This window comes from Panulirus ornatus, chromosome 66 (assembly GCF_036320965.1).
Source record: "Panulirus ornatus isolate Po-2019 chromosome 66, ASM3632096v1, whole genome shotgun sequence".
Taxonomy (NCBI): Eukaryota; Metazoa; Arthropoda; class Malacostraca; order Decapoda; family Palinuridae; genus Panulirus; species Panulirus ornatus.
Window position 1 is genome coordinate 22,246,015 of NC_092289.1, and position 13,204 is coordinate 22,259,218.

Below are 13,204 nucleotides of genomic sequence, written 5' to 3' on the forward strand. Positions count from 1 at the left end.
GGAACCTCGTGACGACTGCAGAAGGGTCGTGGTGTCTCCTGAAGGATCGCGAACCTGGATTCCTGGAAGACGTTAAAACCCTGGAACTCTGACGGGTTCTATTGATGATTTGGGCCACAGACTCCTGCCGATGGATTATGGCCAGGGACCCCTAGAAGGGCCTTAGGCCTCAGACTCCTGCCGATGGATTATGGCCAGGGACCCCTAGAAGGGCCTTGGGCCTCAGACTCCTGCCGATGGATTATGGCAAGTGACCCCTAGAAGGGCCTTGGGCCTCAGACTCCTGCCGATGGATTATGGCCAGGGACCCCTAGAAGGGCCTTGGGCCTCAGACTCCTGCCGATGGATTATGGCAAGTGACCCCTAGAAGGGCCTTGGGCCTCTATACCGGCTTCTGCTTATGGTTCGTGGCCTTAGACTCAAGAAGGCCTCCTGCCGGTGGGTTATGGACGTAGGCCTCAGGAAGCTCTTCGTCAGGGAACGTTTCTGAAGATCCCTTAGGGTGTCCATCATTACCCCAGAGTTTCAGCTTCGTATCATCCAGTTCACCAAACGTATTCAGGATTCGAACCACACACTCTTGATCAGCCATTGCGGGTCGAATATCCTTCGACTGTTCCCATGTATCCTTCTGTTCCAGTCCCCCTCAGTGAAAATAAATCACTAATCTTAAGCCAATACAGATTATATGAGCCACAGAAATAATAAAGTCACCTTTCCATCCCAGTCTGAGGATGGTTACAATGTAGGGGAGTGTTTTCCTGGCATCTGACAGGATCTACAGTACAGAAGAACATTACTGGCAAGCGTTGTACAGTGGACGGATTTTCTCCCGTCTCCGCGAGCGACTTCGAGTTAGGCAGCGTCGCGGAAGCTAAAGTAAGTCTACGGAAGGAAAGTTGATCGTCAAACGCGTTTACTGCCGACACAAGACAGACTCACCGACGTCGTGTGTGCAAGAAATTCATTTTCTTAGCGACGACCACGGAGTAACAAGACGACACGAACATCAAGACATCCTGGGCATCACAGATACATCAGAGTCGAGGTCTCTTCGTCCAGAAGACGACCCTCCGACTATTGGGTGGTTGATGACTTAACACCAAGACTGGGAGGAGGCGTCTTCGTCCCAGAGGAGGCGTCTTCGTCCCAGCCCATCCAGAGGGCAGGATCGAGTACACTGCCTACATCTGGACATACGTATATCTTTTACAAGTCAACCGTGATTACAATCTGGGGAAGTAATGTTTAGCTCAGAGGTTACGTACACAACCAATATATTGTCTCCCCACGTTTCATACATCTTATACGCGTATGCCCAATAGAGATATGTAAGTATATTGCAGTTGATTAAAGCGAACAGGTTACTTCCATTACTGAGAGGAGGAGGAGGAGAAACACTTGGCAGCACCCCTGGTGCTTTGTCTAAACGAGTTCATCAGTTATGGCTCACGGAAATGATCTGTTACCGAACGATGGAACCGCCGGTGGGAAAGCATTTATAGAAAGGAATGCCGTTTGGGCAGACGGAAGTGATGTAAGGTTAATGCGGGCCAAGATGATACCACGGCTTTTAACTGGCCGAAAGAATATGTTTCGATTACTCATTTAAGCGGAAGCGATTTTTAGATGTATTATTTCGATCTCTTGTATGGGCGAAGATCTCGCTTTCCTATAATTTTCTGATTAATAGTCGAAAGAAAAATAGAGTCGAGGCAGATCTTGATACCTGTTCTAGAACCATGTATAAGATGGTCTGTGTTATAAACAGAAACTGTCAACCTTCATTCGTTTTGTAATGATTTGATAGACAAGAATGTTTTTCATTACATTTACGAGAAGAATGTGCCATTTACTGAAGGTTATTTGAACAATATTCGATGTTAATCGCAAATGGAGGGATTAATTAACCAGGCTTTAACATAAGCAAGTTTAGCATGTCAATCAAAGGGGAAATAATCTGGATTATTTCCATAGCTATACTGCAAGAGGACACAAGATATCACAGCAAGCTATCATGTCTTAAAAGCCTCGTCTTTCTGTGAGCCTGTAATCTCTCTTTATTGCAGATCTCAAAATCCTACTCCAGGATTTTCCATCTCATGACCCCTGTACCACAAGGCTGGTTGTTGTCACCCAGTCCGTTTAAAAGACGTACTGCTGTCCCCACGTACACGTACGTGGGAGATGAAGGTGTCTGTTTTATCAGGAAACTTGTTTTGAGTTACTCGTATGCATCACAAAAGCACTTTTGGCAATGTAAACGTTTCTAGTTCCTCTGTTCAGTACTGTCTGCAGGTTTTCTTCTAAAGCTGAGGAGCTGTCCAAAAGGCCTACCTACCTAGTTTTCTAAGAATACGTATTCTAGTTTTCTATGTATGCCAGCCAGAGTTTCATGGCTGGAGATAGACTGCACTTCAAGCGTTGCACTCGACCCAAGGCCGATAGACAGCGCCTTAAGTCCTTGCGTGTGTCTTCACGAGCTGAAACAGACGACTGTAGCACTGATTCGTCCTCCTGATGATCGTTCCCCGGCGCTACAGGTCTTGAAGTGACCCCCACGTCACGGTGAGACAGACGGAGTCTTGGAACAGAAACTTGTAAGGAGAGGAGCTGTTGGTGGAGGGTCGTATAGAGGCTGCTGCTGCTGCTGCTGTTGCCGCTACATGAGGCTACACACGGTGGAGGAGGAAGGGCTGACGACGGGGGGGACCTTGGGAAGGGACGTCTCTGGGAAGGTGACGATCTCAGCAGTGACCACCGGCTGCTGCTGCTCCTGTTCCGCCTTCGTCAGCCGCACACCCAGGAGCTCAGCCACCACCTGAAAGGGCGCCACAGTGCAGTAGTAATGTGTGTGTGTGTGTGTGTGTGTGTGTGTGTGTGTGTGTGTGTGTGTGTGTGTGTAGACTGCGTAATTGACAAGAAATTTACACTGACACACATGTGAACGTATTTCATAAACACTGTGATGTATTGGTGCTTTAGTCTCCTCATGACAACTTAGAAGTACGTGAAGAATAAAAAGGATCAAGAATGCCCGTTTCAGATTTAATCCCATTTGATGGAGTATCCCGTCGGCCTTGTGATAAACCAAGTGGGCCTTCAACACCACTTCCATCTCCAGTTTCCTGGACCGCCATCACTACACACCTCATGCCTTACCCGTGGAACAAGGCCACGCCCTTGCTTCCCCTCCCCGCGGCAGCAGCACCTCTCCCTGCTTGCCTCCACTTCCCCAGCAGCAGCACCACGCCCTGCCTACCTCACCTTCCCCACAGTAGCACCACGCCCTGCCTGCCTCACCTTCCCTAGCAGCACCACCACCACGCCCTACTTGCCTCACCTTCTGGAAGGAGAGCGCCACGCCCTCGCCGGTCTTGGCTGAGACCACGTAAGACACCATCCCGTTCTCGCTGGCGAACCTGTGATGCCGCTCACTCTTCACCTGTAGAGGAGGAGAGTCAGTGAACACGACGCGGAACACAGGAACGATGGGAAAGAAAATTACTAGACATGTGGAACGTGGAGTGAGACGCTATAGAAATGAACAGGCCGGGGTGCAAGTGGAAAAAGATATATGACTCAGAATAATCTAGTGTGGAAATTGATGGAAAAAAAGACACACATGGCAAAGGAATACGGATTTGAGGTTACTTAGAATAACTTATTACTTAGAACAGCTTATTCTTATAGTTGTGATGCATCAGTCAGACCAAGAGCTGTCGCTGCTCCATTGTCACAGTGTGGAATTTCAGCCACCTAACTGGCTTTGAACGTACATGATCGACCATCCTCAGATACCGTCAGGTGTGGTTGTATTTTCTTCGTTGAACCATCCCACAGATGGTACTAGTAAGGCCCGAGTCTGTGACCTTCCCACAGATGGTACCAGTAAGGCCAGGGCCGGGACCTTCCCACAGACCTAACCTAGAGTATCCTACAAACGTCCTGAAGGTGACAATAACGAGGAGGATCCTTCAGGATCCCCCCACACCGTCCAGTGTGTGGGCTCACTCACCTGTCGGGCGTGCTCCATGTCGGCCTTGTTGGCCACCAGGGCCCAGATAGGCGGCCGCTCCTGCGCTCGGGCGGCTTTACGGGCGGCAGCCACCCAGTCCTGTAGGGCGTCCAGGGAGGCGCTCAGGGTCACGTCGTACACGAAGAGGATGGCGTGGGCGCCGTACAGATACTGCGGAGGACCAGATCGTCAGGAGAGGAACCCCCTTCCCGCGTGACACAGTAACGCAAGGACCCCCGGCACAAATAACATGACACAGACGAAGGTGAGGGGTGTACTGAGCAGCGCCGTGGTGTGGTGAAGGTAGTCAGGTGTGGCAAAGGTAATCAAAATAACCATGATGTAATTATGATTTTTGAACGAAATTGTCACTTGCGTTGTGCGTCTGCGATAACGAATAACGTTCGTTCTGTCGGCGTTTCAGATGCTCCTCCTCTCCTGTGTTTACCCGCCGGCATAAATAACACGTAAATACCAGTTGAAATTATTTTGGATCCGAAAAGATGATTTATATGGATGAACCTTAATCATTCGAAGAGCCAAGCACAAATTACCTTAGACAGTGAGTGACAGTAATGAAGGATATTATAACAAGTAACACCAATAAATTACGAAATAACTTGCACACGTCACCCAATATGTACTTAGATCATGGATTATGAACATGGTACGAGTCTTCAGTATAGTAGGTATATACTTATAGTCTAGAGTGGGTATATACTTATATAATGATGTCAAGACAGTAAACGTACAAATTAATCCTACGTTTTCCAAATGAATTTTACAATGGCTCGTGTTATTCACTGACGCAACCCAGTGTCTCCTGGCCACACGTAGCTCTGCCCACATGACGATACTTCAGACACGTCAATGCCAAACAAAATATAGGAAGTTAGGCGGGCACCCGCACCGCGAGTTTGTTCAGGACCAAACACTATACTGGCCCAGAATGCCAACGAAACGGTCACTGATCCCTCATAAAAAACGGGATGCGATGTATAGTTTTGTCGTTAATTTGGAGGACGTAATCATTGTGATACATCAGGGCGTTGTGGTGCGTGGGAAATACTTGGGGGTTTGGGAATACGCCTGATATTTCGTTTGATTGTGGACAAGGAAAAAAATTTACGTCTAAGTGACGAAAGACATTATTGATAATAAAAACGATTATTATTATTATTATTATTATTATTATTATTATTATTATTATTATTATTATTATTATTATTATTATTATCATTATTGTTGTTGTTATTATTATTATTATTAGTAGTAGTAGTAGTAGTAGTAGTATTTTATGGAAAATTTTTTGTCTTGATTTTGAATGTATTGTCCAGACTTTTCATCTTGTTCCCTGACTTCCTTATGTACATTTGTTCAATGGATCTGTTATGTGGTCAGCGAAAGTGGTATGTGGCTAAAGTGGGTGTGGAATATAGCGACGCACCTCAAATACTGTCTGGCATATAGCGACGCACCTCAAATACTGTCTGGCATTTAGCGACGCAGCTTTTGAATGTCTGGAATATGATTTTTCAAAGCAGAAAAAAAGAAGATATCCGGTTGTTAGTCCAGTTGAATTGCAGTATGACTGTGATCTGCATATTGCTTATGCAAGAGAACGCGTTCCACCTTGCAACTTGCTGGTCCGCAACATCCCACAGAACCTGTTGCACAGGATGATGTTGACCAGCGTCTGGTGGAGTTCGGGAAAATGTTGAAAGAATTATTATTATTTGTGAAGAAAACCCCAGCATTCTTTCTCCATTTTGTTCATACAGTTTTACCCGGTTATCTTCAGCCATATTGTATTACTTTAGTAGAGTCTATCCCACCTACTGTAGATGTAGTTTTATACAAGGTAATGTATTCTTCCATACACAGTAAGAAGAGTACATAGGATAGTGTTTTTCCAGTAGAGTAACGGCTATATTATCTTGCTGTGTTCTGTTAACTGTTCATAACTCTGATAAACTTTGATTTTTTATTTGACTTTATATTACAATATTGTTAGGACATACACACGGTCCGTCTTCACATTTATGTACGTATATTGCCAGCATTCCTTAATTCATATCATTAGTAAATACATATGATTCTCCTGGCAAAGTTTACATGTTTAATTACTAAGAACTTGGAGGGGCAAACCTAATATTAGAATTTCCAGTTCGTCTTAATAGAGTCGGGCTACAGCATTAAGGTTTCTAACCCTCTGGCACCATATGAGTGGGACTCTTGCGTTGTATGATGGTAAATGGGTCAGTTTGTGTCGGGTTCCGTTCGTATAACTTTCAGTTTAATTATTTATGTCATACCTGTTCGCTAATCTGCTGTTTTTCTCCAGCAAAGAGTGTAATATCCTAAATCGCATTCATTATATGAACAAAAATGTTGAAATAAAACTAATTTTCTCTTTGAATTTGCATGAGTGTTTTGTACTTAATTCTAGTTTAAGACCGTAATTGCAGTGAGTGTTTACATGGTGTATATGGCCTAAATAACCAACCAACTAATTTTAGGAATATTATACATATTTTTTTCTTTTTCTTTTCAAAAGAAGGAACAGAGAAGGGGGCCAGGTGAGGATATTTCCTCAAAGGCCCGGTCCTCTGTTCTTGACGCTACCTCGCTAACGCGGGAAATGGCGAATAGTATGAAAGAAGAAAAAGAAAGATACATATATAATGTAATTGGAGATAAGTACCTTATCCGTCATCTTGCCGGCGAGCGCAGATCCAGCCACGTCCCAGATTTGAACATTAACATTCCGTTCGTTGCCCAGCACCAGCCGCTTCAAGTAGAAGTCCACCCCCATAGACGCCTGCAGATAATTTTTTAATATTGTAATTTTGACGCATGGTACAGATCCCGGCTTAATGTTCCCTAGCTGCTGAAAGCCAACAGGCGTGTTCTGTATATACAGACATCTGCAGCCAAAGAAAACGAGCACAGCGGTCAACAGAGAAAATGTATTGTTTTTAAGGGTGTCTTAAACATTTTCTTCCGTGTATTATACGCAATCAGAAACTCATTCATCGTAGAAATAATGGAGACACCATGCAGTATTGCAGCTAATTACCATCAAGGACTAATCAATCGTATACTTTAAACACCGTCAATTTGGAAACTAACCCAAACTTTATCAGCCTGGCCATGTTATACTATAATGTTGAAGTCAAGATTGTTGTCTTCTGTGAACTCGTCTGATAGTTTGAGTGGCAAGGAGAGCAGTCCTTAAAAGGGAGCTGTAGGGAGGGGAGTCTGGGACTGATATATTTTTTCCCTTGTGGAAATAACTTGAGTAGTGACCATGAACATAAATGAAACAGCTTTGACGTAAACCGCTGTATTGCCCACGCCTTCGCATGACGCGGTGTGCATCAGCCCAGGTACATAGATTCCACCTCCCCTGCTCCCCTCCTCCATCACTCCTTCTCACTACCATGACAGACCACCACATTTGGGAAGTGGATGGGAAACAAATAGACACGACCTCAGTCCTTCACCGACCTGATAGAGCTTATTGATGGTGTCCTGCGTGTACCTGAGGGCCAGCGAGGTCTTGCCCACCTGCTGCGCCCCCACCAGCGCCACCTTCACCTGCCGCTCCAGAGTCTCGTCCTCCGAGTCCGACATGTCGAGGACGACCCACGCGGTGTCTCTCAGACCCTCAAGAACTAGCTGGCTTCTGCAGCAGGAGGAACAAGGAGAGTGTCAGGGGGTCTGTACGTGGAAGATGCTCGTAAGAGATGGTTCGAAACTTGAGGATACGTGACGTCAGAAGGGGAGGATTATGGTACATAATATGCTAATTAAGATGACTGAAAATTGTACGAGATAAAAGATTGTTCAACGGAGAGGAAAATAACAGTGAGACTAAGAAGATAAAGAAGGTCATATGGCATTATGGAGAAGGGGGAAAGATAAGGTCATGTGATATATATATATATATATATATATATATATATATATATATATATATATATATATGCGTGTGAAATTTGGATGTCTCGTTAACTTCAGGATGGATGGGAACATCCTGTTCTTAATTCAGTGCCTGAGGTGACTGTTCAATTCCTGAAACCATGCTTGACGAGCGATTTAGTCGTTCAGTTGTTTGTCTTGATGGTCTGCTGTGTCAGGGTGTCATGTGTCAAGGCTGTCCTCTCCTGACGCGCACGACACCTGAGGGAGTGACGTCTTCATCACTGGCGAGGTAATGTGTTAAAGGTCAAGCTATTTGAGAGGTAGGGCTGGCGTGTGTGTGTGTGTGTGTGTGTGTGTGTGTGTCTAGCCGATATGTATGTGATGGAAAACGGGACAAGCTTGAGGGAAAATGTGCTAAGGTTCTAAGATGACGTCCGGAAGTTGACAGAGTAAATGGATATGTTTATGCTGGAGTGTTGAGCAGTGTGCCGTAAGCGTGAATACAAGGCTATACCACCATGTATAATACAAGGCTATACCACCATGTATAATACAAGGCTATACCACCATGTATAATACAAGGCTATACCACCATGTGTAATACAAGGCTATACCACCATGTATAAGTACAGACATACGATTAAGTAAGGCTATACTACCCTGTATAAGTAGAGACGGAGAATAAAGTAAAGTTGGAAGAGAGAAAGTAAGTTTTTCAATGATGGAGATGATCATTGGAGGAGTTAGCGATCGGAACTAATTACTTTTGATTACGAGATATGGAATGAGAGGAGGGCAGGTATTTAGGCAAGGGCGTGGCTGCATGGCCGTCATGAAACTGTTGACTATAAAATCAGCTGAGGGTTGGGAGAGCAGGGTGTGCCACCGACCTGGATATAACATGGAAGACACAGCGAATAGGTCAGGGTTGCATGATGTGCTGATACGTGCAGGATACAGAGATAGTGTGTGTGTATGTGTGTGTGTGTGTGTGTGTGTGTGTGTGTGTATTTTACCTGATTATGTTGGAGAGTGTTGGAGAGAGAGAGAGAGAGAGAGAGAGAGAGAGAGAGAGAGAGAGAGAGAGAGAGAGAGAGAGAGAGAGAGAGAGAGAGGCTGAAGAAGACTTTCCTCAAGGTGTGTGGCGTCAAAGGATTATATATCATTTTAGCATTTAGAAAATCATCAACATCACCTCGTACCTGAATACCAGTGAGTTCTGCTTTAGATACTGAAGGATGCTATGTTAAAAGTGAAAGCCTTTATGTGTTGAGGTGTTTTTAAAACCATATAACCCGATATATCTAGTTATATTGATAAAAAGTTTCGATCATGAGTACTACAAAAGGATTATGTTCGTAGGATTACTTGAAAAAACTTACCAAGAGATGTTCTTCACTGTAAAGAAACTGTGGGACTCTTGATTTTTGTTTAAATCTACATAATAAGATGAAATATAGATCCGTGAGATGTTAGCACTAACAGAAAACGGTTGTAATCATTAGAGTCTGACAACATACGTTAGTGAACTAGCTTCGAATATCTGTCCTGTTCATAACGAGACTCCGAAATGCAACCATGGATTCGTTTGGGTCGATTCGGTATCAAGTTACAGCGATATAGTTTCCATGGTTTCTGGTTCTCACGCAGGCATTCTCACTACATCCCATTGACGAGGTATCTTCACCCAACTTTCCGTAGAGATATTCGTATCCACAACGATAGTAATCAATAAAGTGTGTGTACCTACCTCCGGAACTACATCACACACCATCCCTGGTCTGCACTGTTTATCACTGAGAACATTGTCACTGTAGGTAGCGTCCATCACCGGGATTATATCACAAAATAAAGAGGGCAGGAGACACTGTCTCCCCTCGCCACAGCAATGTTGTCTTGCGTCAGCGTTGCCAGGTGCTCGTTGCTACCCGACGCCATGACGTTGCCACGTAGCTAATATTCACAAAGTGCGGTCATTGTTTTTTGAGACATATAGAGCAAGAATTATATATACTTTTGTATAGTTGTCTCGTCTTATTTTCATGTATTGCAAGTAACGACATTGCCTACAAAGATAAGTGTAATACATGAGTTAGGATGTGTTATTTCCAATCTGATTAGCTTGTGGGATTAATATATATATTCGCATATAGTTTGCGGCAGGATAACAATTTAGTATCTAGCACTTATTAGCTGACACGTTAATAGATATGAGCATAACACAGTAAAGAGGCTCAACCTGGTCTTAAGAGATATATTTGTACATTATTTCATTGTCGTTATCGTACAGAAGGCAACACTGCGTCAGGTATTACGGGTACGATGCAGTTGAATTCGCCGCTCCGGAACACTTGTGAAGAGCTGTACACCTGGTGAGTGTAATATGGTCTGTATACATAGCGAGGGAGTATGTGGTCTGAGAATGATCTTTGATACCTCTGAAGGAGGTGTTGGATATCTTTCGGTTGGTATTCATAGGAACTTGACGCCGACGCCGGTATTGACCCTAACTAAATGCCAGTCTACTTACCCAACTTGCCAATCTACCTACCTGGAAATAGTTCGCTAATGGGGACTCGGGAAGTATGATTGTATGGCCAGACTTACAGATTGTAAGGACTGGTATCAATGAAGCTTTTCCTCGTCAACACATATCATTCCAAGCCAGGCTGCTCCGTGAGATCGTGCTGGCGAAATAACAGAAATACCCCAAAATTTGCCTTTTTCTATAACACCAAAATCGAGTCTTGGTATTTAAGTTTTAACGCATCGCTCCGTTTACCCAGTGGTTTATGTGCGCCGTTTACGTAATGGTTTATGTGCGCTTGAGTTATAACTGAGAAATATGAGCTGAAACCAGGTTTACTGTTTCGTCATTTATATTAACAACATCATTTATTAAATGACCATTTTACTGTTCTCTTTGTGTACCTCCTCACGGGTTAATTCAGACAGTATTTCATATTTCTAGTAAAGCATTAAAATGAAATATCGTAGAGAAGGCAAAAATATTTTAATTTTCTTTTCAAATTTACCGTTGTTAGATATATTACCTCTCTAGAAAAAGAAAACGAGTTGGATATACAGGAAACGTCTGTATTTCCTAGTAAATTTCAAGATTAAAATGTGGGGTCTGTGTTACGCCCCTCGGGAACATTTGAGTGGGCGCAGACAGATCAATAACAAGCACAACCAACCAGCTGACCCTGGCTAGTCCTTGGGAGCAGTAGGGAGGTTGTTGGGGAGCCTGACCAGTACCCTGGGACCTATAAGGGGGATGTTATGAGGGAGCATGACCATTTCGTGGGACCTGGAGAAGTTGTAGGGGGAGGCTGACCAGTCCCTGGGACCTATAGGGATGTTGTGAGGGAGCCTGACCAGTCCCTGGGACCTGGAGAAGTTGTAGGGGGAGCCTGAGCAGTCCCTGGGACCTATAGGGATGTTGTGAGGGAGCCTGACCAGTCCCTGGGACCTGGAGAGGTTGTAGGGGTAGCCTTACCAGCACCCGTGGTGTGATACACACGACTGCGATTCGACAGGTGTCCAACACACTGCTGGCACCGGGCGTATTGACAGTCCACAGCCACAAGGCTCTTAACAAAAGCGACACACATGACGACGACCGTACATATGAAATATATTTTTATTCTTTTTTTTTCGTTCCTTTTGTGGAAATGTTGGTGTTTCCCGAGGGAGGCGGGAGCACGACCGGTACAGACTTACGTACTTTAGGTAAGTTTGGCTCCAAGATAACGAGACTTTTTTCATTTCTCTAGGTATTTCATCACCATATTTCAGCTTTTGGATACATTTGATTCAGTGAGTCGTAGGTAATTACTATCATTTACTCTGACCCGTTGCATTAGCCATACCCCTCTCCCCCCTGCCTAGCTACAACCTGGCCCAGCACTGATCACAACCCAGGAGGTTGGTGTGGCTTGTGCTGCCTGGATGATCCATAGCTTTGATGGTTGGGCCGCCTCGGTCACAGAGAACTGCCTCACTGCTTAGCTCCTCCTCAGGGTAAACTCACAGGTTTACCTACAAGCTGAAACTCCTCCTCAGGGTAAACTCACAGGTTTATCTACAAGCTGAAGCTCCTCTTTAAGGTAAACTCACAGGTTTACATACAAGCTGAAGCTCCTCTTCAAGGTAAACTCACAGGTTTACCTACAAGCTGAAGCTCCTCTTTAAGGTAAACTCACAGGTTTACCTACAAGCTGAAGCTCCTCTTCAAGGTAAACTCTCAGGTTTACCTACAAGCTGAAGCTCCTCTTCAAGGTAAACTCATAGGTTTACCTCAAAGCTGAAGGACCCTTCTTGACACATAGATCACAGATTCAGATTTCGAAAAATTTATTATAAAGTAAAATGGACCTCGTTGCCAGTTCGCTGAGGTGCGCGCACCACAGTCTCCCATTTGTAACTGGTTGGTGATTTCTTTTCCTTGGAACGCTGCATGAGTTCCACGGGGTGTATAGCTGTAAAAGCTACCCAGGCTACGGAGGGGTGCTGTGTGAAGATCATTTCCCGAGGAGTAAGATAATTGGCTCAACTCGTCTGATGTAGGAGAATGAAGGAATGATTCGTATGACACGCCCGCAGAGTGGGGTCAGTGCTGATGTTCAACACCCAGTTATAAAGGTTTTTGTTAACGTCACGTTGTGAAATGTGTTTTGTAGACTGCAGGATTAAACAGCTTGCGAAAGCTTGACGTATCGTGGATTATCACTGATGGGTTAGAAAATGGGAAGATTGGTTGAGTGTATCGTGGATTGTCACCGATAGGTTAGAAAATGGGAAAATTAGACGAGTTTATCATGGATTATCACTGATGGCTTAGAAAATGGGAAGATTGGTCGAGTTTATCTTAGAGAATGTTAGACGTTGACGATGCCTGCATCATGCTGTGGCCTTGACAATGAGGGGAGGGAAGGAGAGGGGAGCTGAGGTGATATTTTTGGTGGGGAGGGGAGAAGGTGCTAGGGTGGTAATTTGAGGGCCTGGGGAGATTGGATGGAGGTGGAATGACGGAGGAAAAGAATTAGTGGGAGGGAAGAGGAGAGGGAGTGTGTTGGAGGGTTGGAGGCATCGTAGAGGGAGGGACATGGTGGAAGGACGGTATGGTAGAGTGGGGTTGGGCGACATGGTAGAATGTCGGTCTGGTAGAGGGAGATGGACATGGGAGGTGGGATGGGACAAGGTAGTGAGGAAAAACCATTTGGATGAACTAAGTGCATGATTGAGACGGTGGTGGGA

General features: G+C 44.7%; 1 protein-coding gene across 1 annotated transcript; it reads right to left on the bottom strand.

Annotated features, from left to right (window-relative positions):
• Positions 1-255: 255 nt before the first annotated feature.
• On the bottom strand, positions 256-9,842 carry LOC139746721 (ras-related protein Rab-28-like). Its single transcript, XM_071658205.1, has 6 exons — positions 9,696-9,842; positions 7,529-7,706; positions 6,723-6,839; positions 4,019-4,189; positions 3,344-3,445; positions 256-2,821 (listed from the first exon to the last, which is right to left on the bottom strand). The coding sequence occupies exons 2-6, from the start codon at positions 7,652-7,654 to the stop codon at positions 2,663-2,665; spliced, it is 675 nt and encodes a 224-aa protein (XP_071514306.1). The 5' UTR covers positions 7,655-7,706; positions 9,696-9,842; the 3' UTR covers positions 256-2,662.
• Between the last annotated feature and the right edge of the window lie 3,362 nt (positions 9,843-13,204).